The sequence below is a fragment of the Coloeus monedula genome (assembly GCF_965178545.1).
Source record: "Coloeus monedula genome assembly, chromosome: 7".
In the NCBI taxonomy this organism is placed as follows: domain Eukaryota; kingdom Metazoa; phylum Chordata; class Aves; order Passeriformes; family Corvidae; genus Coloeus; species Coloeus monedula.
This window is the reverse complement of record NC_138787.1, coordinates 18,613,435-18,640,742: the sequence shown is the minus strand read 5'-3', so window position 1 is coordinate 18,640,742 and position 27,308 is coordinate 18,613,435. Positions and strand designations below refer to the sequence as shown.

The 27,308-nt window shown below is 39.2% G+C and overlaps 2 protein-coding genes across 2 annotated transcripts; one reads left to right on the top strand and one right to left on the bottom strand.

Moving 5' to 3' along the window:
- ATP5MC3 (ATP synthase membrane subunit c locus 3) lies at nt 1-3,411 on the bottom strand. The gene is made up of 5 exons (XM_082284667.1): nt 3,330-3,411; nt 3,180-3,257; nt 2,127-2,204; nt 1,581-1,774; nt 1-245 (listed from the first exon to the last, which is right to left on the bottom strand). The coding sequence occupies exons 2-5, from the start codon at nt 3,216-3,218 to the stop codon at nt 131-133; spliced, it is 426 nt and encodes a 141-aa protein (XP_082140793.1). The 5' UTR covers nt 3,219-3,257; nt 3,330-3,411; the 3' UTR covers nt 1-130.
- Nucleotides 2,257-27,308, top strand: LOC309574792 (uncharacterized protein). The gene is made up of 4 exons (XM_082284666.1): nt 2,257-3,276; nt 11,106-11,177; nt 18,092-18,199; nt 20,164-27,308. Exons 1-3 carry the CDS (start codon nt 2,613-2,615, stop codon nt 18,127-18,129), a joined length of 774 nt encoding a protein of 257 aa, XP_082140792.1. The 5' UTR covers nt 2,257-2,612; the 3' UTR covers nt 18,130-18,199; nt 20,164-27,308.

Below are 27,308 nucleotides of genomic sequence, written 5' to 3'. Positions count from 1 at the left end.
TTGACAGTTAAAGTTGTTATCTTTAATGAAATGACTTTGGAAATAGCATCAATTTCCATGACACCAACATTTTGGGAGTCCCATAAAATGCAGTTACATTCCAATGCCAATATTACAGGCAGATCTCCATTCACATGGCAAACAGGATCAAGAAAGCAACCATCAGACAGAAGAGACCCATAGCTTCAGACAGGGCGAATCCCAGGATAGCATATGAGAACAGCTGCTGCTTCAGAGAAGGATTTCTAAAAGAAAGAGAAGGTGTAAGACCTTTTTATCCTTACAATTAGATGTTTTTCATACAGTTTAACCTCACACTTCCTTGCCACAGATTCTGTAACAGGAAAATCCAATACATCCAAGCAGTTCTTTTGCAAGGCTTTCACTCAAGATAAAACTAGTTGGCAACTAAGACTAGATTCAGGTTATGCAGATGGTGTAACAGTTTTCCAAATGTGCACAGTTTTTGTGACTATACTAATGTAACTTTTGAATTTGACTTGCCTCCATCCTCCCATGCAGAAACTATCAGCACTATGCTTCAGAAGTTTATTTCACATCTGTGATATGAGAACTATACTCCAAGGAATTCTATGCATATCGTGTTTTAAGCAGCTCTCAAGACAAATACAGGAACTGAAACCATGTAAGTGCAGGACAAACAAACAAAGAAATATGCAGCAGTTTGTTGCAAAAATGCAATGACTATACCTTCAAGAAGTGAGAGGAGAAAATGTCCAACATAAAACTATGAAGCAATGTTCTACAACCTCTTATTGTCACGTTCATGCCAAATTCAAAACTCAATATATGAATTTTGTAGTGAAAACACTTGTTTCTTCAGGTGGAAAGCGAACTTCCTCGTCTTCAGAAGGGCTTAAAAATCCTTATTAAGAAGTAAGACTTAACTGGTTGGAAAAGTAGTCAAGAACAGGAAACCTTTTCTATGCCTGTGTAAGTTCTGCTCTTTCATGATGCCACGTGAACTACTTCTATTACAGGAATGTTGTAAAATTATCTGAAAGTTCATCCCTACTACAAAATCCTCAGCCTTGCCCCCTTCAGATTTCGAGAAGGAATAACTCATTTGCTGAAGTAACTGCGTATTCTGAGATGCAAAGCTGAATGTGTTAGAAAAGCAAATCAGGCCTCTATTTCTAAGCAACAATTCTGACTACGAAGACTAAAGCATACAGACTCTCATTCCTTACTACGAGTTCCCACACTGTTTTTCTTTAGGATTTTCCCCCTTACACAGAAAAGATCCAGTCTGGATTTTTAGTTCAGTTCTGGAACCAAATGCTCAAACACTGGACTTCCATGACCATAAGACTGACCAAGTCTACTGATGCAATTTCTTTCATGGCTCTCCTCCAGGAAGTGTAGAAAGTTCTGATTTTAACAACAGAGCCATCCTGATGAATATGGTACAGTTTCATACAATTCTCTTCAGCCATGTTTGTCAGTAACAGTAATCATTAACAGGACTTATTACTGTGCCATCATCCTTTCTACAGCTCAGCTGTCTTAAGATACATCTGCATACAATTCAAGAGTTTTTAAAGAGAGAGATTGATTACCTGGCATAACCAATGATTAGACTACCGAAGACTGTTCCAATACCAGCACCAGAACCAGCCACACCTACTGTGGCTGCACCAGCACCAATAAATTTGGCAGCAGTGTCAATGTCCCTGCTGATAGCACTAGTCTGGAATTCTCTAAGTGCTAGTCGGGAGACAGTATTTTGGGCCCCGTTAACTGTTGAGTTGCCCTAAGAAAACAAAACATGAAAAAGCATTATATTCAGACAAAAGACCAGGTGATAGTGTTATTATGCAGTTTTAAAAGCTGTATTAGATCCAATGTCTAGTTATTCTTCAGAGTGATCAGACTGTAAGAGTCATAAACTTCAGAATGTTACCTGTTCCACCTGAAAGCACCAACTTTATATGTAAAAGACTTCTCAGGGAAAACAGCAAGACAGCAATGAGTATTATCAGGTGTTCGACTTAAACCAAGTTTCACACTATAGGTATTTGAGTTAGTACAAGTGAACTCTAAGTTGAGGACATTTAGGCTCACCAGGTAATTTAGGAAGATACAGAATTTTGTTTATAAGGTACCTCTCCATTCTTGACCTCTGGCCTAGACAACACAGATGCCGAAATTGGTCTGTACAAGACTCTTGATCCAGCACGGATCTGTAAGAGAAGGAAAAAAACTATAAAAAAAGAAACACTTTATCATAGCTATTCCATACAATAGTAAGTGAATAAGACTATAAGCTACTAAGCCATTTATCTTCCTTGAAAGACAGAAATCTCTGTACAGCTGGATATACAATAAACGATACAGAAGCAAGCACTGCCATGCGATCTGACAGCACTGTTCTCAGGAGATATTATTGTAAACAGCCGCATCCTTCAGTGAACATACACATGCATTATGCTGACAGAAAATAGAGCAAAACAGCGACAAAAAAGCCCAACCGACCAGTAGGCAGTGAAACACGTTTTGAAATTAATAAATAAAAGTCATCAAAATTAATTTCAAAGTTGTTAAACGCACAGATGTAACCTAGACTTTTGAATTTAGCAAGGCACAAATGAATGAATCCTTTTTCACAAGCGGCCTGCATGTGTCCTTGGGCTCCCAGCAGTCTAAGGTCATATCGGCTCTTGCACAAAGCTCTTCCTGCAGGGGAAACCTGGGCCTGCACCATGCAAAATGAGACCTTTTGCAGGCCAGAGAGGGCATTTTCATGCAGGACAATCTCTCATCTTTGCAGGGGCAAAAAATCCCGGCCTTGCACAGGACAAGCAACAGGCTGGAGTTTGACCTACAGCGAGGCACAGAGCGCAGTAGGCCCAGGAGCTGTTGGCTGCGCTGACCTCCCTCTCCTCCGCCGCCCGTGTGCGAAGGCCCCTCACCTTGGCACAGGGCCCCGGCCGCGCCAAGGAGGCGGGAAGGAGAACGCGGCGCTGCCGCAGTCTGCCCGACCCCCACCCCTTCGCTCTCGGCTGGGCAGCGCTCGGTACGGGCTCGTCCCAGGGCGCTGCCGCGGGGCTCGGAGGTCCGCCCAACCCGCGGCAGCCTCGCGGCCGCCACCGACCCTGTCGCCGACAGGGACGGAGGCGGTGAGGAGGCGCAGGCGTCCCCCGCGCACCCCCACTCACCAGGGAGGGCGAGGTGGCGAGCTTGGCGCAAGCGAACATCTTAGCGGGCGGCGTCCCGGGGGTCACGATCCAGCGTCTCTGCGGAGAGAGAGAGAGGGTGAGGGTGCGGCGGGCGGGGGCGGCGATGGGCGCGGATGGCGCGGCTCTCACCGTGGCGGTGCCGCGCTCGGGCCGACGGGCGGGCGGGCTGGGCCGGCTGTGCGCAGGCGCGGCGGGGCCGGGCGGCGGAAGGGGCGGGGCGCGGCCAAGGTCACTTTGTGCCGGCGCCATTGGCAGCGGCGGGGGGCGTGCGGCGCGCGCCGCCTTCCCGCGCAGCCGCGGCGCGCCCGGGGGCGGAGCCACCGCGGGGATCGTGTCAGCGTCCCGCTCCCTGGGGCTCGGGTCGCGGCAAGGAAAGGGGGCGTGTCGGAGGACCCCTGCTGTGTAAAAAGCCCCTACTGTTTAATTAGTCATTTCTGCACGATGAGCAGCTTCACACCCAAGTAACGAAAAAATCCTTTTTAATCAAGATTAACCGAAATAGGATTATCTTCACTGAGTTGAGCATGTGTTCCCGAGATTCCCGCTTTAATCACTTACATGTGCTTTGATGTTTTTCATTTGCTAACGGGATTATTATTTTAATGGTCATTTGCTATTGTAACTAGTGTTAGCGCCAACTAGTAAAGATGCTGAAAAATCGAGGTTTCGAGTAAAACACTGGAAAATATATATTTAGGTTAAATTTTCATTTGATACAATCTGTGCCATAAAAATCTAAAATTGTGTGCTGCAAACGCTCTCCAATGGACCAAGTAAGGGGCTGTGTGTGCTCTATTTAGGGATGGGAACAGTCTCTTAGGTCTTAGGTGCTGGGCTCCTGCAGACTTACAGGACGATTGATATTGCTGTCACTGGTTAAACTGCAGGTGCCACAAAGCTGAGACATGGTCCATATCAGCAGCTTGAACACCCCTCAGCAAACATGGACAATAGGTGCTTTCAACAGCTTCATACTAATGTTAACCATAATGTTGCTTTTATAACCTACAGCGTGGTGTCTTCTGATCATTAGGTACCGGGGAGGTGTACTCAGCTGTAGGTCTGAAGGTGAGAAACAACAGTACAGTTTGAATTTCCCAGCCTTCTGCTCCCTGCCTCAATCCAGCAGCAAGCTTGGTTTGGTTCCAGTGTGCATCTGTCTTAGTAACAGAGCAGTAAAAATTCAGTCTGTAAAGGCCAGCAAAACAGCTTATAAGTTGCCAGTGGTTTTGGTTTTCTGGTTTTTTTTTTTTTTCTCTCTTCACAGCTTACACACATTTTTTGGGAACTGAGGTGCATGGGCAGATCTGCATTGTCTGCCACGTCGTTCTTCCATAGACCAACACTAAGAAATAAGTATCAATGGCAAAACCTTTTAATGGTTAGGCAGAACTTTTCACTCAAAAAAAAATTTCAGTCCATATGCTGTTGTGGGAACAAGTATTTCCAGCACCATGAATAAAACCATAAAGCCAAGGTGAATGCTGTACTGTTGGAATGACTTAAATGTGACCTGCTGCTGTACAGTAACATACAGAGTACCCCATTTATGAGGATGAGTACAACAAAGAAGATCTCAAGAAATTCGGTTGCTCACAGAAGGAAGTGCAGCAGTTAGAGACATGCTTTCTCCTTGGGAAACTGGAGGTCTGGACCTCCAGGCATGAAACAAACCTTCCTCCAGCTCTCATGAATGGAGAAGAAAGTGGAAATTACACTCCTGTATATACACAGCACAAAGCTGCACAGATTCAAAACTGCATTAAACGGAAACCCTCTTCTTTCACAAAAGAAGTGCCCTCTTCTGTCATAATTCCCACCCCAGAATGTTTTGCAAAAAATGCATTCACAAGCTGTTTGTTGTGAACAGTGTCAAAACCACTATTAAACACTAGTTTATTGTTACTTTTAAGGAATAGCAGCTGATACTGTATTTTGAATGTGACTCAGCTGTTCCTTTCAGGGGGATTTTGAAGAGCAGTTACTGATCTCTGGGGCCAGGCTGAGTTTAGTTCAAGCAGATCTTCATAAAGAAAGACTTGTTAATCTCACACCATTTCCTGTCCTATGGCTGGCCTGCTGGTAGGTCCCCAAGGAAGTGCATCAGTGCACTAAAGACAGTGTAATTTCTAGTTTCTCACCACGTTTCTGAAAATCTTTGAGAGTAGATTCCCAGTTTTCCAATTGTCTCTCCCCATCAGGACCAGTTACGCGTGTGGAGAGCAGCCAAGGATGCCGGAGGAGGTTTTCTCCCCATTTTGCCTCTAGCAAGGAAGACAGAGTGCAGATGTTTGAGCAGTACAAGAGCCGCTCCAGTCCTCTCCCACAGCTCCTGTGGCCTTACAGCTCCCTGCTGCTGAGCCAGGTTTCTGTCAGGGCAATAAGAACAGCGACCACTAGCTGTGGTTCACCAGTATGGCCTTCTTCTTTCCCAGAAAGGAAAGAGAAAAGGTCATCCCGAGTTTTCCAAGCTTTCTAAAGACTTCTCCTGGAACCATAAAGCTTCTCCCAGTGTTTTTGTCCTTACTTTTAGAACAGCAACATCTGTTTCACCCTCGCTGCCAAGCAGCTCATTTCCTAGGTTCCCCATGCAATGGATCAGTCCTACAGCGACATGCACTTTTGCTTTATAACCCTGAAATGAATTGGTATCTACAGAGATCGGGCTCTGAATGCTACCACGCATGAGTATCAGCAGAATGGATGTTGCATACAAATGGCATTTTTCTGGTGACTTCTTAAAGAGTACTATCAAACCTTGTATCTGTCCAGAAAGCAGGTAATAAGGCAACTCGGCACAGTATCCATAAACTGGAATGCCTGCCTGGTAGATATGGGTTGGTTTTCCTCCAGGTACAGACAAATCATGGCAGTTGCATATTGGTTCAGTTGAACAAGAAAAATCCTGTACGAGGCTAAATAAATGAGCATGTCCTGAGTGCTTTGCACTGGAGGGTCTGCCAGAATTCAGCATTTATTATTAACAGCTTATAAAAGATGAATGTCTATATCTGAATGTTCTATATTTGCTGAAGGAGGAATCTTGGCTTTTTAAGAGAAATCCCATTGTCCAAAGCCTAAATAAAATGTTCTCCTGCTAGATCGAAACCAATTCCTTCAGGTTAAATTTTATCTCCCAGCAGAGGATTATTAACTCAAAACATGTCACACACTCACACTAGTCTTTCTTTTAAAATCTGTTTTGAAGAGGAGATGTGTCTGGAAAACCAATATATTCCAATAACTCTTAATTGTTGGAAGACCCCCAAAGGATGAAATTGGATCAAAGGCCTCCTGAGATTATCCTAATGTTTGTGAAATATTTTAAAACTTAAGGGGTATTACCTCAGGGTTAGCTCTCTTGAACATCCAGATTTATGATGTACTTTGCAGGGCATTGATTGATATTGATTTACAAAGTCAGGGGTTTTCAGTGTTTTTCACAGCCTGGGCCATGTTTCAGTCCTACCTCTTCCATTCACAGCTGTGTGGTTGAATTTTCCCATTCAAGACTGAATCTTCCCATTCAGGACTCATAGAACTGGAGCAATGGTTTGTGGAAAGAAGATACATAAAAGAGAATGAATACACTCGGAGTATTTAAACCATTTTTGCTCTGGGAAGAAGGAACAAAGCTATTATTGGATGGCTCTGCTTTAAGTAGAAATTCTCTTGGTAGCACTGTCTTAATACCTGTTTACCTTACGGATTATTAGTAGGTGCCAAATTTTGACATAAGTAATGTTGTTTTAATTGCAGACTGGACTGGATTATAAGAGATGCTTCATAGGAATACAGATGATAAAGTTTTTTCTCTAAATTCTAAACTTCTCCTTCACAAGGGAAAAGGAGAAACTGTTTCTTCAGTAATCTTTGTCCCTGAGAGCACTTACCCAAGCAATTTTTTTTTTATAAATTAGGTTTTTTATAGTCTCAATGGCTTCTTTCAGTGGAGAGCAGGAGGCAATTAACAAAGTAGAGCTAATTTAGGCTGTAGAGCATTCTGGTCAACAGACCATTGATTATTTTAACACCTGAGTCCTAGAAATGGGTGAGGTTAACCACAAACATCATACCATGTTCATACTAGGTAAGATTTGGAACGTATGCTAATACTCTTCAGAACATTCACACAACTTGAATGGGAAATCATGATAATCCTTATAATGAAATTGTTGGGTCTTTAAGATCTGCTTTAAATATCACAATGATTATATAAGTAGGATCTGCTACACCATAGCCTATATATGTCAAAATGGGATGTTGTCAAGAGGAGAAACATTCTGCATCAGCAGAAATTCAGCATGGAAGAGAGGCATACTCATCTTCATCCTAGCTATTGGATTCTGGTGGAAAGTGACATCAAGGCTCTAAGGATGCCAGAAAGGACTGGTGGAGCTGCTTTCCCTCTGGATAACAAGTCCTCTTGTCTAGCATTCAGGTTCTACTGGTTACTTTTATGATGCTCTACAACAGTATAAACATTAAAAAATACAGCGGTCCTTTTGTAAAACCGAGCATGTCACAAGGTGGAAGATAATACTGTATTTTTGAAATTAATTTTATATGTCAGCAAAAATTATAATTTGTCTATAAAATTATGATTCCCAATTTTAATGTAACTTTTATTTGTATTTCATACAATCATAGAATTTTTAAAATTCTCAGAGATTATTGAGTGCAACCATTAACCAATGTAACTTAAAGTGGAAGGTTCATGAATCGTTTCAATTTATGCTTTACATCCATTACACTGTGTGTGTCAGCATTGCCGCATTCAGGGTGAGCTCTTGTGTTTAAATATCATTATTATGTACCTACCCAGTATTTTTTGGAAATTGATTTTTGAGTAAAATCTGTAATAAGACAATCCACTGATGTTTAAACAAAGTAATTTTTATAAATGCACAGAAGATTCAGAACTTTTAGAATGAATATACCTCTTACCTCTTACCTTAGAACATGAACTCCTTTAACTAAGTTTTCTTACTCATGATATTTCTCAAGGCTGTGTTGCAAAAAACAGCTGATACCTGAAATGGTCAGTCAGTTCACTGGGTAACACACACGCGGATTTCTAGGTTACAAAATATTACTGGACTTAAATGAAGAGAAATTCAGCAATGCTTTATATTCCTACTAACAGTACTAAACACCTTTTGAACAGAAAACAAAGTTCAGCTGTAAACTGACACTATTGGCTGCCCTGGTTAGAACACAACATTGGCAATCCAATTTTAACACCTTTCATATAATACACAGCACAGCCAGCCAAGACTTTGCCCAAAGTATAGCCATTTTTTTTGAGAAGCATCCATAGATTTTCATAGCTGAAGTTGAAGAAATCCAAAATGGAGGAATGTTTTCTTAATGGGCTCTTCTGGCTTTTTGTGCAGGGAGAATTGTGCAGGGAACTCTGCAACACCAGAGTTTTAGTTTTTAAACAGAAATACCTAAGCAACTTTTTTTAGATTTGTTGTTTTTCCTGTTTCCCAGAATTATATAAATGATCCTAGACAAGGCTTTTTAGGTAATACATTTTGGCTGTTCACAATCTAAAAAGAGAAATAGGAAAGGTAACTGTTCAGTGCTCAAAAAAACCCCACAGGAATTAGTAAATCTTGTTTGGAGATTAAATTAGTGTTTTGGATAACTGATCTGTTATGGCTGTTTGTGCCATGTAGAGAGCAAAAGTGGGGTACACATGTATCTGCCAGGACTGTGGCAGAAGGATTTTGCCTTCCTCCACCTTCTTCACAGAGGCTCTAGTTCCAGTTGATGATCCCTGGTTGCAGGGGAGATGGGGCTATAGCCCATTAATACATGCGAGATTCATCTGCATAATTGTAAATGACACACCTCCCAACTACGAGCTTAGATTCTCATACCCCTGCAAATTGCTTTAGGCTCACAGCCTAAAAGGCAGTGTATAAATGAACAATATTCATTATCATCTGAAAGCTTTTCAGTCTGAACCACTGAGCAGAAAACCTGTGGAATCCTTTGACTCCAGTGCACCGGTTGTGCCCTCTAGGACCCGGTGCCAGTCTGAATCCAGAGAAAAAGTTGCTGTAGTTCAGCTGCCTACTGTCATGCTTTGCATGGCTCAGATGAGCTATTTTTAAATTACTATAATTGATTTTGCTCATAGTTACACAAGAGATCATATATTCTCATGTTTCGTACCGAAAGTAGACAAACTCTGGACAGCCTGCCATTTCTAAATTCTTGGAAAGGACTCTGTCCCTAATACTCAGACTCAATGAACATCCTGGTTCTCTGGCATGCCTGTATTCATTCCCATCTGTCATGCTGGCATTGTTCCCACTCAGAATTATTGATGCCAATTTCAACAGGGCATAGGTGCTAACCAAACATGGTTTTAGAGGGACAGCTTTCATAACACAGCAAGTGCCATCTCTTTTGCCAGGAGATCCTGCTGTTTGCAAATAATTCCAGCTTAAGGCCACATGCTTCATTACATGGGATCACATCTGTAGATGCTTGTGGGTATTATTAAAAAAAATCAACAAATGTCTACTGTATTTCTCTTTCAGTTTGGCTCAGTGCTTGGAATTCTGTGTGTGGAGAATGAATGCTCTTCACCTTGTTAACAGGAGTGAGCCATAGGCTGTTAGATACTCTGAGCAGTCTTAACAGGTTACTGCATCAAAGCTGGCACAACAAACTGCAGAGTTTAGCAGAGCTGTGCTGCTTTTTTCAGGTGCCTTTTGACTGCTTTGTGTCTGTAGTTTGTTCTGAGGAGAAAATGATAGAGCGTTGTGTTTTGCACCACAGCTTTTGCCTTTCCAGGTTCTCAACAGATTTGTGTGTAAGGCATATTCTGCCCCCACCCAATTGTAAAATGGCACATATGTACTACAACACTAATACTGCTTATTAAAGTTATTAGTCTATATAATGCTCTATAAAAGATACATATTGTACGTATAAGGATACATATATTGTATTTATATGTTTATCACATTAGTATCGTAGTAGTATATTGTAGTCGCACTTGACTCCTGTTTTGCCCCCTGAACAGATTACTTGTGTTTGCAGAATTACACTGTACTGTATAAAAGCTAGAAATAGCTTAGGAAAGAGCAAAACCTGTTCATGAGCCTCAGCTGGACAGCCCACTAAGCTCAAATTTTGAAATAGAACTTTGTAGTGAAGCAAAAGAATATTTTGCCCAGAATATATCTCAGAAAATACTGTTTGGAATAAAATAAGATTCAGGGTAGATAATTTCCAGCCATGTGTTTCCAGTCATCATTTTTGACTCTTAGATATTCCATCGTTCAGCCAGGATCTGTGGAAGATAAACCAAAAAACGCAACCCCCTCGACCCCCATAGTATTTTGGCTGAATAGCACTAGGAGGACCTCGGTTCACATGCTGTGCATAGAAATGTATTTTTGCAAATCAGAAAAGGTATTTTCAGTTGTTCTCTTTACTAGCAAAAACCACTGAAGGCTGTTTTCAGTTGTATTTTACCTCTGTCTAAAAAATGTTGAATCTAAGAATGTACAGAAGACTCAAACGTTTTTTAGAGTCCTAGCACTTCAAGGACGCAGAGTGACAAGTAGACACATGAATATATTGAAAAATTCTGTTGGGAATCAAGGTTTAAAATAACCGAACATTTCTACTGACTGTACATTTCAGAGTAGTAATATGTACATTTCTGATCATTTTGTTATTGTTTAGCATGTTTATGAAATTGGGTACAGTTCACAAGATTTCATAGGCTTTGAAGGATACTTAATGTGCTTTTCCTATGCTTTTGATAACTTCAAAATACTGTATTGAGCTCAAGAAACAAAAAGCCTCATTTCACAGTAGATTACTGTATCAATTGTAACTGATCTTTACATCCTCTCACCTGTCTTCTGTCCTTAGTCTTTTTGGCAGCTAACCTGACCTTGTGGGCTGTCAGCACTGATTTGTTTTCCATACCACTTGGACTCAGAGGTATTTTGCTTTTCTTATCTTCCCCTGCCTCCTAAAAGTGCTCCCTCATAATAATTGTATACCTTAGAAATCATCTGTCCCTCCGGTAAGGGCAGCAGAGTGGCAGAAGAGGTGCATGTTATTAGTGCCATGGAATGAAAAACTTAAAGGCATATGCTTGAGAGAACAAGGGTTTTCCAACCCAATAGCTCAGGAGAGGTGAAAAGAAGGTTCTACTTCAGCACAGTCAGACCAGGAGCTGCCTCATGGGAGGGCTGTTGCACTTTTGGGTGAGTTGTATTTTGATTGTTTCTTACCAGCCATAACAGCAAAGTTATAAGGCTGCCTGGTTGGAGTCTCAGCTCTGAGACGTTGCAGTGAACAGCCAGTCCATTATCTCTCTGTACAAACTTCAAATCTTTTTCCTAAAATATGAAGTCAGACGTGGTACTCTTGTTAGGGAATACCTACCAGCAGCATTGCCGGGGCACACAGTTGAGTAGCTGTAAAAAATGACTGGTGCATGTCTAGGCAGCTTGGAAGCTTTAGCTCATTGAAACTGCTATCTCTAGAACACCAATAATTAAAGATAGCTGATTTGAAAAAAAGCCATGTCTGGATTGCTCCAATTCATGGCTGGACTGTGTTTTTAATGCCTCTAAAATGACTAATAGTGTGTATAAATAGTGACATCCAGTGTTCAGTTAGATCAACCACAGGTCTGTGTTCCGTAAAGCCTTTTAATTAAAAGATTTATTACAGACCCTATTTAAAATGCCTATGTAAAGATAGTAGATAACCTGCCAACTGCAACACACCTCCACAATAAAAATTTCCTTCCTGGCTTGTTGGGGAACAAGAATGGTGTGGCTCTTGTATAATGCTTTAACTTTCTTTTTTTATGACAGCAAGAGTCTGATTATTCCCAGGTGTTTTTGATTTCTTCTTTCTTTGCTTCTGTTGCTGTGAATGTGGCCATTAGGGCAGCAGTCATAAAGGATGTGTTCACCACTTCCTTCTCCGTCTGTCTCTTAACAGAGCCACAAGTCCACCGTCTTCTATCCACATTAATTCCCTGAGGTATCCACACAGTATTTGTGTTGACTGCCTTAATTTTGATCTTCTCTAATCATTCCCTGCCAGATGGCAGTTAAAGTTTAATGGTCCCTGTAAAAATAGTTCCCTTTCTTCTTTTAATCAGTCATGTGTGTTTGCTTAGCTAACTGTTAGATGTTCAGAAAGCACGAAGGGACCACCAACACAATTACTTCAAAATACACATCCGTATTGTGATTTCAGTGTTACGTAGAAGTGAAGAGTTATAGTGTAAGTAAGATTCCTGGAAATTAGTATGGGCTACATTACCTTAAATTTTCTTTGTTTCTTTAGATTTATTAAAAAGATTAAACTAATAATTTGTGACATTTCACGTAATCACATGTAGATTACTTTCAGTATTTTCTAGGCTCAAATGTTTGTGTTTTCTATGCTAGAAAGCCTATGAGTATTATGCTTTTAGGGATGAATTGAGCAATACACTTAAGCATCTGCTTAACTTTAAGTACCTGTGTATAGCTAATGATAGATAATAGGGCCTTGAGCAAGGTATTTTGAAGTATGCTTCACCTTAGGCCCCTAAGTACTTCCAATGAAATGATTTACCTTCTTGAATTTTTTAGAGTATGTATCGACACCTAATGACACAGAACTTGAAATTTTCCAGCACGTGTTTACTTGATTGAAGCTTATTAGGGGTTCAGGCTTTTGCTGAATAGAGAATTTAATTCAATTGCATATTCATGCTATGCCTAAGTAGCAAATCACTTCAGAGGCAAATGGTTTAAGTTATATCAGACACCTATGGAGTGAGCAGGTAAGATTATACCTCTGAGGAATATGGAGAGCCTGGGAAAGTAATAAATTAGGAGTCTAATCCAGCTCAGAGTACTGCCAGAGAAAGGGGTTCTGTGGAATTAAATGGAGACTGGATCAGGGTCTGAATGCCTTGCCTAAAGCAATACAGGAAATATATGGCAGAGTCACTAACAGAACCCAGATCTCCTGATCCAAATTAGATTTCGTTTGTATCTAACATCTGTGTATGCTGCAACTGGATGTGTCATCACAGCCTGCACAGGCCAGCTTCTAGATTAAAGCTCGCATGATAACTCCTACGCACACTGCAGGAATCACACCCACTTACACATCCCAGTAAGATGAGACTTAGCAGAAGTGCAGACCATCTACTTTATTCTCCCTAGTAGAAGGCTGAGAAAATAGGGATCCTTGTACCTTCCTTGAAAGCATATTTTAACAACCATGTCCAGAAGTTTTAAGATATGACACACTATGCACTATGACAGTACTCTGAACCTTCTGATCACTTAGTGCTTTTTGATTTTGCCATCAATGCCAGGGAGTTGGACAAAGGGAATTGCTCTAGCTCCAATTTTCCTCATTATGCCTCAATTAGCAATAAGCAATTTGGTTCTAACATAATAGAAATTTTGACCCAAAGGAAAAATTCTCTGTCCTCCATCTAGGTATTTTTCCTCAGTTCCTTTCTACATGCAGGTTTTTTGGGTAAGATCTAGGCCTGAGAGCGGAGATGTGGATGGGACGGTTTGCATTATGATAATAACCAGATGACCTCACTGAGATCAGAGCCTCAGGGTACTGGATTCTGGCAAAAACATAGTAAAAGTCAATCCCTGCACAAAAGAATGTGAAGTATAAATACACAAGCTCTTTGGTAACTCTGGGATGGAGAGGTTGATTCGCCCACTGTCAGACTGTGGCCATTGCTAGTGACTCACTCTTGATCTCTTGTGCCTTAGCCAATGGCCTTAAACCCAGAAGCACCCTTCTTCTCTACTTACAATTAATTAGAAAGAGAGCCCAGCTTTGTTACTTTTGGTATGTCAGAGTTGTAAAATCTGTCTGCTGTGGAAGAGTGGACATACCTTTATCTTTCTGTACCCTGATTTCCTCTCCTGTTTCCATATCAGACAAACATACACTGGTTCCTTACTTGGTTGGCTAAATATTGCAAAGATAAACAAGCCAAGCAGAGCTTGCTGGGCTGATGATGGTTACTAGCAGGCATCAAAGTGAAGGTGTTCCCCTGTGGACACAACCCATCATGGTTGGGCTGATGCCCAGTTCATAGGAGGGAACATGAATCTTCCAAATGGAAAGGGAGATAAATTGCATCTAAACATGCTAATGATGATAATGTAGAGAGACAGATGTGGTAACTGAGCATTCAAATCCCTCCATACGCTCTTTACTTCTGCTACACTATCACATCATATACTACTGACTAATATAAGCCAGATGCAAAACCAGAATGTTGAGTTTATATTCTCGACATCTCCAGATCTGTACAGCTTATAGATAGAACATTTTTCCCTGGCAAATTCACACAAAGGTCATTTTTATGAGCTCATATAAAGAGTGAATTGGAAAGCAATCACTGGTGTTTGTTTCAGCTGCACCACTTCTGTTAAGGAATTCTTACTATAAAAATCAAGGCAAAGCACAGCTCAGAAATCTGGATTCCGTGCAAGGAATTTTGTTTCCTTGTCCGTTGTGTGGCCACTCACACCTTTGCAAAGAGGATGCCATTTAAAGGCTTGTAATTCAGAAGTGGCTTGGATCAGCCTTACATAAATGTAAATGTAATATGTAAATGACATAATGATTTCCCAAGGTGAAAGGCAGCAGAGGAGGAGACAGAGCTCTGCCAAGTGAGGTCAAGTGTGGAGAATACACAACAACCATGCAGAACACTTATACACCTGGTACAGTACATGCCAGTTGTAAAGGCAGAAAGCCAAAGGTAATGAGCACTGTGAGAATTACCAAGAGCTCCTTTTTGGCCCAGGTTCTTGCTTGTAATTGAAGCGCTATCCTCTACTGATCCTTCAGGTGGTGTCGGAACAGTTTTATCCAGGCAGGTTTCAAGGGAGAATCAATCCCTACCGAGTAAAAGAAACTTCCTTTACATTATAGCTCTGTGCTACAAGCAAGCTATGGATGTGACTCATGAGTATTCTTAATAGTTTCCAAAGAAAGTGAAATTCCTGAGAGAGATTTTGATTTTAATTTAGAAAGTGATTTTTATGTGTGCTCCAAGATGACTAGGAAACTGTATGTATGTTTACATATTTATGTTATTAGAACATATAATGCAATGTACGTTAGTGCCTTTACTGCATTTATTAGAATATATGTTTTAAAATACTTCTGTACAGTATTAGGAAAGAATAAATCAAATATTAGCCATCCAGGAATATTCTCCATTAGTCTGTACTCTCCATCAATTTTAACAATGGGCTATTTATTTTTCTTTAACTGGATTCTAATGTATTCACAGACATTGAGTGGTTATAAGACATCATAATGTTATTCCTGGATAACAGATTTTAGCTTTTATATATCCTAGTGAGCTCCTTTTCTACAATATTGAATTTCAAGGAATTGGTGGCTACTCTGTGATGTTGAAAATTTCCTTCTATATGTCTTCAGCTGCCAGTCTTTGAAATCTCTTTTAAAGGATAATCTATACTTGAGAAAATAGCCAGACTGAAAAATCAAAGTCTAACTTGGCAATCTCACTGAAGTGCATGTAGTAGTCGCTTGGCTTTCCTTGCCTTCCACACTCTTCCTTCATATGTTTTTATTTCAGTTACAAACTGTTTAGGACTAACACTTGCTTTTGCTTTTGAAAGGGGATCTGGGATAATTGTGTGCTTCCTAAATAATCAAATATATTTTTTATTCTTTTCATTTTATGGGTATGGGGCATCTGAGTTCAGAAGCATCCTTCAGAAATGTCCATTTGGGAAAAACATTCTGAGACTTTTAAAGATAGAGTAGTAAACCTGGGAAGCACTGAATGTTTAACTGAAAAATCAGAAATACCAGCAAAATAATTATTGGAGCTGCAGAGAATCTGCAGGTTTACAGAAGACTATAATGCAAACATTTTTTGCTGATAGTTCTTTTTTTTCCCCCTTCTTTTTAACTCTTTTTTTTCCCCTGGAAGTTCAGTGATGTACTATAGTGAAAGGAAGGAACTGTTAAATTAATTTGAAACTGAAAATTAAAAACCAATAGACTTTACTGCAAATAGGAAACGGTGGAAACCCCCTGTGATTCAATCACTGCAAACCAGACTGGGAAGAGCAGTACACTTGATGGCACAGCTGCAAGGACGAAGCAAGCTGGCCTCTCTGTTACTGTTGATATTGGTCTGGGAAGACACATACTTAGTAAGTAACACTAAATACACTATTTCTATTACAATTTTCTATTTCAAATCATGGAAGGACCTCCCCTTTGGCTGTCTGTAACTGCTGAAGAGCATCACGTAGTTAATTTCTCTGTTTATCAGTAAGGCATCCTTTGAATCACACAAAATGAGTACACTGGTAGAATACAAAACCAAAACACCACACACAAACAAGAGAAAGGAGATAATACAAAATTATATTTTAGCTACTAGTGTAAGTAGACTGACAAGTCTAATATAAAAGAATCTTCCATACTACCTACTATCTTTTTATCTTTTGGTAACAATAAGAGTTTAACAGGACATTTACATCTGATTTAATGCAGAAGGCTTTTTTTGAGAAACAGAAACCCAAATTATAGCTGAGAGAACTTCAGAAAAGAAAATTCATCTTCCTCAGAAGAAACAATGTAAAGAAAACTTAGTAGCTGTATAATGTATCACTGCTTCAGAGTTCCTAAGTGGAAGTTAGCTGGTATATTAAACTGGCAGTTTATCCTCTTTGAATATATTGTATTCACCTAACTCCTGAGGAAAGCACAAGAACATTAAAGAAGTGCTTTTGCACCTGTTATACTACACTTTGCATTTTTAATGCTTAGCAGAAGCTGTTAGTGTTTTAAAATCTTCACCAAATGTATCCATGCAGCATGGAAAAAGCTGAAGTCGTTAAACTGCATGTCACACAACAGAATCATCTTGCATTTAATGACTAGATTTCTACAGCAATTATTAAATTTGGACCACGTGCTGCCCTAGGGGGAAGCCAAGTTTTGGTTCGTTTTGAGAAATCAGTCTCCCCGGTGTGCAGTAAGAGTGCTGCTGCTGACACAGGCAGGCGCCAGCGTGCAGGATGGCACACAGGATGTGTGAGCACAGACGGGCACGGTGTGTGTAGGGAGACCTGTCACGATGGAGCAGGTACAGGTGGTGGCTTCCCCTGCCCAGCAGCATGTGGGAGGCACTGCCAAGGCAAGCTAATTTTTCTGCAGGAGGTAGAAAGAGCCAGCCTTCCCTTTTTGATTGAATACAACTATTTTTTTCTTTACAGAGTCTACATCCTTGAGTTTTTCTCTCATTTTCCCCTTGTGTTCCCATGATAACTTGACACAGAGTAAACCTAAAATTTTTCTTAACTCCTAACAGGCATTTAGTAATTGCCTGAGATAAAGAAACACTAAGAGTTTGGAAAAAAGTAAACAGCAGTCACAGCAAAAGTGTGTTAAAGAATTTGGCGCATCTAATCTAAAATAGTAAAATGACCAAGTTCCAGGGCTGAATTATTCCCAGAAGAAATACCATGACTTCATTCAGGAAGCATTACTCAGTGGGATTATAGCTGGAACGTTTTCAACCTTAAGGATTCATCTCCAGAAACATCATCCTTGGAGTGCAAAATATCCTGAACCTCCCAGACCTAGAATAGGTTCTCTGTTAATAACTCACATTTCTGCATATCATAAACTTCAATTTGCTTGTGAGTCATTTTTCTGTTAAAGAATTGTGTAAAATACTAATTTTATATCAGTAAGGGTTGAGAGTCCAAGGAATTAAGCTTTCACTGAAATGTGGAATTTCCCTACACACTCTTGAAAATCCTGTCTCCAGTATAAAAATATTTCATTTTTTTTCTTTACAGAAGAAAATTTCATGCAGTTATTTACGGCCTCCCTGTAAGACGTGATAACCTACATCCAGAGACGTGAGATAAGGTGGTCTCCTACCATGAAGTGGACTGTTCAGTGTGGTGAGAATATAAATATATAAATAAATATATAAATAAGAATATAAATAAATAAATATTTATTTATTAAAAAAAAAAAAAAAAAAAAATTAGAAGTACCCAGAAAATTGACATTAATTGAAGCATGCAAAGCTATAAGACATCAAGAGCTTTGGGGAGCTTTTTCTCTTGGTGCTTAAGACGCGCTATGGAAATTTCTTGCCTGGTGGGATAAACTAATGGGCTGACAAAAATACAAACTCTACCTAGCAGGAATTGCAGTAAAGGAGTGTCTTAGTTCAGAGTGCACTAGAGAAAACACCATGTTCATTGTATCTTGACTTTCTTTCTATTACACAAGAACTCAAACTGAGCCAGAGTGTCCTTGATTTCACTCATAAATACTGTGTAGAAAACTGACAGTCCTTTTATTTTTCTTTAAAACTGATATGGGGGTGGTGGTCCTGAATAAATATTTTCATCTGGAAAAACATGTGGAGTAATGTTCATTATACTAAATACTTAACCTAATTTAATTTTAGGGTTTTTTTCTTGAATGTCATCCTTCCATGATTGTGAAACTTTGGTGCTTCCTTGGATGACGCCTTGGACACCCACATGGAAATTTCCATTGGAATTAGGTTAAAGTAACTCACTCCTATAAGAGAGTAAATCAAGAAACTGGAACTATACTGTAGTTCTCATTGCAGTCCTCTCAAAAATGCGGTTGCTGCCACTGGTGGTGGTTTTTTGTGCTGGACAGCCAATTTAAGAATTACGAGTAATTGGAAAGCTTTTCTGTATTTGTCATAAAACTGTATTTTAATGTTGGTAGCTCAGATCACTAATCTAAACCTTGCTCCTTGTGTACCTGCATGCAAATGTGTAGTCAGCACTCCTATTATCACGTCACTGCTTCCAAGTGTACCCTTGACAGCTCACAGACAAGAATATCTCTTGAGGAGAAAGTAATTTAGTTATGTAGATCTCCCTATTATTTCAGTCCAAAAAGCTCAGCTTAAATAGACTATCAACTGAACTGAAATGTTTTTTGCAATATGCACTGATGTGAGACCAACAAACCTATTTTGCTGAGGTGCCTTAAGTAGACTTGGATCTTTAGTTTTAGCTGTGCTATTACATTTCCTTGAAAGCTCCCTTATTCATAAAAATAAAAAGGGGGGAGACACATTTTCTTGTGACTTAAAGGCACCTGGCTGTTGGGATTTTTGTCTTTCAGTTTAGGGAATAATGAGTGGGAAATCTACACGCCTTGTGTCTGAATGATCAACACTTGCATTGCCATGTGCTTTCCTGTTAGTGTGGAGGTACAAGCTGTATGCTAAACACTAAAGTCAGGCTCAGATTCTTCTCCCAGATGCACATGTGCAACTTCTATAGCAGTGAGTGAAAGCTGCATACACAGATGAAATTTTAAATTAATACAACCTTGCATCCATTTTTCTCAGATGAGAATTTTAGTTTAAAGAATTAACAATTTACTGTCATTAAGTCCTTTAGCCCTTTACCATATTCATATTATGAAAATAAGAATACCTTTCACACACACGGTGTTAAAGACAGATATAGTAGGAGGTGTGGAGTGTCTTGGCTGGGAAATCATGTGAGTACTATGCACATACATTTCCTGAGTAAGCTGCTTATTGTTTCTGTTATTGTACTTCTGAACAATTTCTGTTGGCAACAGGGTATTGGCCATACATTCACAAAGTTTGGGGCAGAATCCATTCTGGATGCTAGCTTGCATCCTGATTTTTATCAAATGGCTGCTTCAAAACGAGGTTTTTTTACATTAGATAGTTCAGCACTTTATAAAAAGAAACATGGTTGAAAATACATTAAATTGCAGTAGGTATGCCACACTGAACACATCAGATGAAAAAGAGCTCAGTTTGACACAAAAATTGTGGATATTAGCTAATTTACACATATAAACTGTGAATATTTTATTTTGTATTCTGGAACAGGTATAACTCCACGACGCTGATTGTAGTTTCATCTTTCATCACCAGCAGAGGGAGCAGCAGTGACTGAGCTGCACAAACCGTGGGGGTTTAATCCACTCCATCAGCCAAATTCCCTCTGCAAACACCCTGAAAAACCTCTAGTGCTGTCAGCAGGAACCAAAGAAAAATGTCTGATCCTTGAATACGTTAAAATATTCCTATTTTCTTCAAAATAAACTCTTGTGTACCCCCTTAATTAAATGAGTAGCATCACATTCACAGCTTTGTGAAAAATATACGGCATACGAGTGGTATTTGGAAAGAGATCAGAGACCTGACAACACAGACCATGGCCATCACATCTCATAAGCCTAAATCATGCTTCAGAGATATTTAGCAAACTCTGTTCCTGATTTTGCAACTTAAACCACAGTTCTGTGGGAAGACACATTTCAAATACGAAAACTATAGTTACTTGAGACCTAAGATTTTGAAAGATGTTGGAATGCATTTCAAAATTGTCAGTTGTTGTAGTTTGCTTTCAGACAGTGTTTAAAAGTGTCAGAATCCTTAAATCAGTCCTCATTTTAGCATTTTCATTCAACCAATCTTAAAAAAAAAAAAAAAAGGAATTTCACAGCTGTTAAAAAAACTTCTAAGAGAAGACTGGATTTAAAGCAGTCTAGTCCATTACCAAAGCTCTGGGTTTGAACACTTCTGCTGTGGGAAAGCAGTAGAGAGACCCTCTGCTACACAACTCCTAATTGAGTCCTAATGTGCCAGTGAATACATTAGTTGGCTCTCTGACATTTCACCCATTTCAGTAATCATCTTCACCAAATATGAACACCTATGCTATTGTAGACTAGATGACAAGGTTCTGTCTTCCTTCAACCTTATCAGCACCTCTAATGGAAGATACTCTGACTACAAACATGACGTGCTTATAAACACAGCCAAGACAAACCCAGCAGCCCAGTTCCTGCCCAGGATCATGTCAGTTCAGCTCATCCCAAAACCAGCCATCTAAAACTGAAAGCCTATCTACCATCATCAGCCTGACGTTTATTACTTATTTCTGATGAATGTAAAGCAGTAATAATATTGGGGAAAATGGTAATTATGGAGACTTCATATTACAGGCAGAGAAAAGATCAAGGGTTTGCTGGTGGTCTTGCAGGAAAAGAAGTGAGGGATCTCAGAGTTGCTCTGGGCTCTCCCTCACTGTGGTATCAACTCGCCCTGGCTGTCAGAGATGGTGCCTAAGGAAGCACTACTGCAGGTTACTCTCAGCCTGTCTAACCTGCTAAGGATCTGGTCAGAATGCCTGGCAGGGGGGAGGTGGACACATGCTATTTGAAATGTTCACAGTGTTTCATAAGTAAATTATACTTGGTCACCAAAATTTCATTTATCCACTCTCAGTTTCCTGACATGTCACTGGCACTCTGGAGTCTTTTAGCTATTGGTGTCAATAATATGAAAAAATTAAATCTTCTTACCTTGGGAGGCTTTACAGTAATGACACACCACTCTTCAGAATCCACATCAGCATGGTCCTCCCAGTCACTTATTTGGTTGAGGGCAGGGCATTAACCATACATTTTTTAATACCTGCAAAGAAAGAAATTTCGTATCTTTCCTGATCAAAAGTATCTTTGATAAATGTCAGTGTTACTGTGTCCAAAGAGCTTATTCAGTGGGCTATCCTGCCATATGGGCTAAACAAAAGTCACAAGGCTTTATTTTGTTAAAGAAATATAATTTTAGCCACTTTGAAGAAAGGGCAGAGGACGGATTACAAGTGTAACTGTAGCATTTCTTGTGTTTATCACACTTACAATACAGCAGTGCAGTTTGGTTTGCAGCATGTGATCTTATTAATTTATATGCGTTCATATTAATAATTAATATTAAAATCACTTTAATTAATTTTTGCCATTGGATTCCTTGAAAGGGAATTTAAAGCATGCTTTCACTGTATATTTAACACAGTCCATTTTTTCAATTTTGCTATATGTGATTCCTCTTGAATTTCGAAAGTCATTTTTATTATTTCCCAGAATTGTCTACCATGTAAGAAAAGAATCAACAATTTCGGAACTCAGAAGGATGAGTGACACTATTAACAGTGATACTAATAATAATTCAGCAACTGAAGTTCTGTGTATCTCTTTCATATAGCACTAGTCACTGGATATTAATTAATTACATGGTATTTACTAATGTAGCTAAAATGGGTCTGAGTTGTTGGACCCATAAGCTGTTTTTGTCTGCAATCTGCAAAGGTGATAATTTATCTTTAAAAAATATTTCTTTACAATGTTGCTTTCTGATCACTGCATCATTGATCACTAAATCAGAAATATTTTTTGCCACTAGTACTGAAAGGCTAAAGTTTCCACATGCTTTAAGTGCATACATATTCATCAGCAACATAATTGCTTACTTTCCTATAGTTTAATTTGCCCAAACATACAGAAATCTGCTCCAATGTTTTCATTGAAGATGACAAATACACAATGATACTGTGGGCTGTCTGGTTTTGGTTATGATCCATAAGTGTATGTGCTATTTAACAACCAATAAAATATGACAGGCATATATAATTCTGTCTGAGCAGGAAAGAAGATTTTATTGCTCAGGTTTTAGTCACACATGCCTTACATAAAGTTGTACAGTCAGATCAGTATTTTATTGTTACTTACCATATGTGTTACACCCCTTAGGCATGAAAGAGCAAGCTCAAAAGCATTAACCTTATCTGCAGAAAAAGAAATTACTTCAAGTAAGTTTATAGTCAATACAGTCTTTCTTTAGGAACAAAACAAAAAAACTGGAAACAAACCTACATATCTCATAGACTTCAGCCACAGAAGAAAGGAACCATTATTACAATCTTAGCTTTATCAGCTTCTTTCTTAAACACCTTATCTCCTCTTACATGCCAGAATAATTCAGTATGCACTACTATGGATCGCTGACATCAATAAGTGCTATCTGTCATCACCCTACCCACTGTATCCCCCCTAAGCTCCTGGTATTGGGGGTCTTGGCCTCACACAGAGAAAACATTGCTAATCTTATAACAAGGTTATGTGCATAAATTTATGCATACATTTATCAGAATCACCAGGTATGTTGTGCAGAGGCAGATCAGTGGTGAACAGAGAACTCAGCAGGACACATCTGCACTCTGTTCACACTTCTCAGGTTCCTTGTACAGCTCAGCAGGAGAGGGCAAAAGGAGAGGTGATGATTTTGAGGCACTTCTGCAGTTACGGAAGAATTCCAGAACAAATTCCACTGTCTTGTTTTTTCAGAATACACAGATTATATTTTCTTTAATACACATGGGAACCAGAATTTACTTTTATGATTCACTACCTGCATTTATCTCCACCAGTTGAAGAAGAACGCTAACAGCCTGCAAAGCATTACCAGGGCAGGATATGAACCTACACAGGATATGAATTTATAAATGTCAAAGGAGTGTAGTAGTAGCAACATGTAAATCAAAGTTCAGAAAGCCGGAAAATCTTACTTTAAGATCAGCTGATGCAAGGTAGCAACATAGTTATTTTTTGGAAAAACAAGTACTTTTGTGGCACCAGACTGAGGGACTGAATCATCAGCAGGCTATGACCTGACAATGATTGATTCATGATAGAAGAAAGGGAGAGAAAATGAGTTGTATTTGAGATTCCAGCAAGCAACATACCAAAAACACTGAGCAAGGTCTCTGAAAGCCAAGTAAAGAAGCTTTCCAGCTTTCCTGTTTCTTTGGGCACTTTATTTATCAAGACAAACTGAAAAAAGAAAGAGCTACAATATCTTCATTTAAAATGTACTAGGTAGCTGTCTGAGATATTTTTAAGCAACACTGGCAGAAATAAAGGAGGATCAAAGAAATAACATTAAGAATATTCAAGACGTTTATCCTGGATAAAGTCGCTATTCTTGAGCTTCAAATAAACTAATGCAGAGCTCACCCAAGCAAAACTTCAGTGCAAGTTCCTTAGAAAGAAGAAAAAAGTGTAATTTTTCTCTGCAATCACATATTCACACAGAAATAGTGTATTTTTATATATAGCTAATGCTGGATGACTTTATGGCTGACTATAGAAGTCTGAGGATTACAGAACCATTGCCTGAAGAGTGAACACTTGAATTTAGCCTTACTAGTTGCTAATATTTTTCTGATTCTATTTTTTTTTTTAATAAAGTGATTTCAGGTTTGTGAGCAGCTACCTATAATAAGAAACAATCCGTTTGAAACACTGGAGAGTGTAAGTAGAAGGTGTTAATTATAGCTAAATGCCCAATTCCCCTCCCCCCCTCTGGGCTAAACCCTACAGTTTTAGGCTGCTTTCATTTCAGTAACCATTTGATCTTTCCCAGGAGAGGATTTCGTACTATTTCTTTTAATCTTCTCTGCATGCAGTTCAAAACTGGCTTGCTGAACTCAATTTAAGTTAGTGTTTGCGTTTATGAGGAAAGGATCGCATGGTCTACAACAAAACAAATAAAAATAATGGTTATAAATGTCAGTTAAGAAAATTGTGTGAAGTAAATTAGGTGCTTATGAATGCATCTATGCAAATTTTAGAATGATGCTATTACTCCCTCTGCTCACTATGATCTGCAGGGAAAATATGATTTAGAAACCTTCGACCTTTGGTAAGTACAATAAGCTTTTACTATGGTGCCTTTGCAACTAGTAAACAATTAGGCAAGAAACTTAAAAAATATTTTGAGAATAAAACACATTGATGTTTCACTCTATACACATAAGGATCTTCAGTGACTCTAAGTAATTAACCAGACAGAACAAAGTTAAAAAAACACGTAAATCTTTGCAGGCTGGACATTCTATGCAGTAAATAATGCAACACCTCCACTGTCACCAGATAAGGTGCACTGTGCTAAATTCAACTGAGCCACATTTTGGCACTAGCATCAGTGCCAAACAGACTTATCTTGTAACTTTTACCTCTAAGGATCAAGTCTCCAGAAATCAAAATGGCTCCATTGAATCAAACTAGATAGGATTTACATTAAAGTAAAAGCAGGTCATGCAGTCAGCTAAAAAATTGCAAAATGTGTTTACCCACCTCAAAATATTGCTCCATATCTCATTCCTTTTGTAAGAATGTTTGTAAATCTACAAGAATTCTTTTTCACATCCATTGTTTTAATAAAGTTCCAAAGAGACATTCATTTCCCAACTTCCTGCTAGCGCTGCAATAGCAAAATATGCTGCTGGTGCTGGCCATAGTCATGTCCACAGTTGGGTTCAGACAAAGTGACAAATCAGCTGTAAGAGCCAAATGCACACAGGAGAAGTTGCAGCAATACCCTAATTATGCTTACAACAGAAAAATATACTGCCAGAAATACTGAATAAGTACTTTGCAAACAAACAGAAAAAACAAGATACAAGGAAAATAGAAAATAGGAAAAAAAAAAAAAAGAGGAATCTATCACAATAGGTACTGGTCAGGACCCCAGAGAATAAGGATTTTCATGCATTAATACACCAAAACCAATTGGTAGCTTCATTTGGATTGCCTCTACCAGTCCAAATAAAATGTAGCAAAGCAAATTTATACTCAGGCCCCATTAAAACTGACTAATTTCAGAGTTGTTGAATTTAGGAGCATTTTATCATATAACTGGAACCAGAAGTTAATGTACTGAGAGTTGAGTTTCACTAAGATGAAATATTAATTCATGTTTATTGTAAATGTTGATTGTTTTAATATCCTGAATTTAGATGCAGAAGATTAGATGTAATGGGTTCTTTCCATATGTCACAAGTAATCTAGTTGCTCTTTTAACTGTAAATTCTGCAAGATTTCTTTTTCTTACCTAAAAATTCAAGCAAATGATTTAAAATTAAACCATTTTTCCAGCACATGTAAAAATGTGTAAATGATAGAACTGTCAGTATGATGATTGTTTTACAGATAAGCATTTTCTTCATCATCTTCAAGGACATCCAGATTTATGATCTAATCACTCAGCCCTTTAACAGGATGCATTTGAGTTTGATTAAAAAAGAAAACAAACAGCAGTGTGGATTTATTAATGAAATCGGGGTGACCTTTTCACATATGGAACACTCTCAAAATAGCAACCTTAAAGTTGAGTATGGTCTCCTTAGCTGCTTTAGCTTTGCCCATCCTAGTGCACACCACGTTTTTGTTATGCTTTTTTAAATTGGCAAGTGCAAATTTTGGGAAACCATTTCCCCCTCCCCCTCCTTGAACTTTAATTGCTTAACCTACATCCTAATTCAAGCTGCTCATAAACCTTAGCCTTTGTTGTAGGTCCGACAGCTGCGTTATGTCAGTAGCAAGTAAAACCTTCACAAAGTTCCGGAATGCTGCAAGACATTTTATAGGTGCTGCAATAAAAGGCAAATTGAATTTACAAAAATGCATTTGTCACTGATTAAAAACTTACAAAGTTAATTGGAAACACAGTGTAGGTGTTGCCACACAACTAGAGGTGTAATTGGTGGTTTTAATTCAGTTGGAGCATGGGGGAGAGTAGCTGTTCATGTAAGGCCAGCAATCTTTTTCATATTTCTTTTCCCTTGAAGAAGCAGGGTGTTTTTACTGGAAGACTTGCATGAATGGTCAATAGCATTAAGATGTTAGCTGAGGAGTAGGGACCACCTCCATGCCTAGCTTTCAAGGCTGTATCAAAGTAAAATTTGCAAGTACCAGTCAGTGCCCATTAGTAATTGCAGGGTCCTTTGGGAAAGTTTTCCAGTCCTTTTCTTGTTTTAGGTTGGCAAAGCTGACACAGCAAGTGAGAAGGGGAGAGGGAGGTAACCAACAGCCCTGGCAATCAGCACCCTCCCCCTGGAGCTGAGTGAATTATCTCCACATAATCCACTTAACCTTTGCCATTGTGGGACCTGGGAAGTTGAAGGTATTTTTAAACTTGAGTCTTTTAATTGCCAGTTTATAGTGTCACTAGTCCAGCTCAGCTGGAAGGAGGAGGATTGGAAAATAGTTCCATGAGGCAATAGCTTTTCACCTCGGCTAGGAGTCCTAATTATTATTGGTTTTGTGGCTCAATGTCCTCTAAGACTGTGGGGACAGTGATCTACAGTGAATCCACAGGTGATGGAGTTTCTTTAATCACCACTTCTG

Coding starts and splice junctions, on each gene's coding strand:
- LOC309574792 (XM_082284666.1), top strand. CDS start 2,613: ATGAATCCTTTTTCACAAGCGGCCTGCATGTGTCCTTGGGCTCCCAGC. Junction 3,277..11,105: donor TCTGCGGAGAGAGAGAGAGG/GTGAGGGTGCGG, acceptor TTCTGTCCTTAG/TCTTTTTGGCAGCTAACCTG. Junction 11,178..18,091: donor CATACCACTTGGACTCAGAG/GTATTTTGCTTT, acceptor TTTTCTTTACAG/AAGAAAATTTCATGCAGTTA.
- ATP5MC3 (XM_082284667.1), bottom strand. CDS start 3,218: ATGTTCGCTTGCGCCAAGCTCGCCACCTCGCCCTCCCTG. Junction 1,775..2,126: donor CAGAGGTCAAGAATGGAGAG/GTACCTTATAAA, acceptor TTGTTTTCTTAG/GGCAACTCAACAGTTAACGG. Junction 246..1,580: donor CTAATCATTGGTTATGCCAG/GTAATCAATCTC, acceptor TCTTTCTTTTAG/AAATCCTTCTCTGAAGCAGC.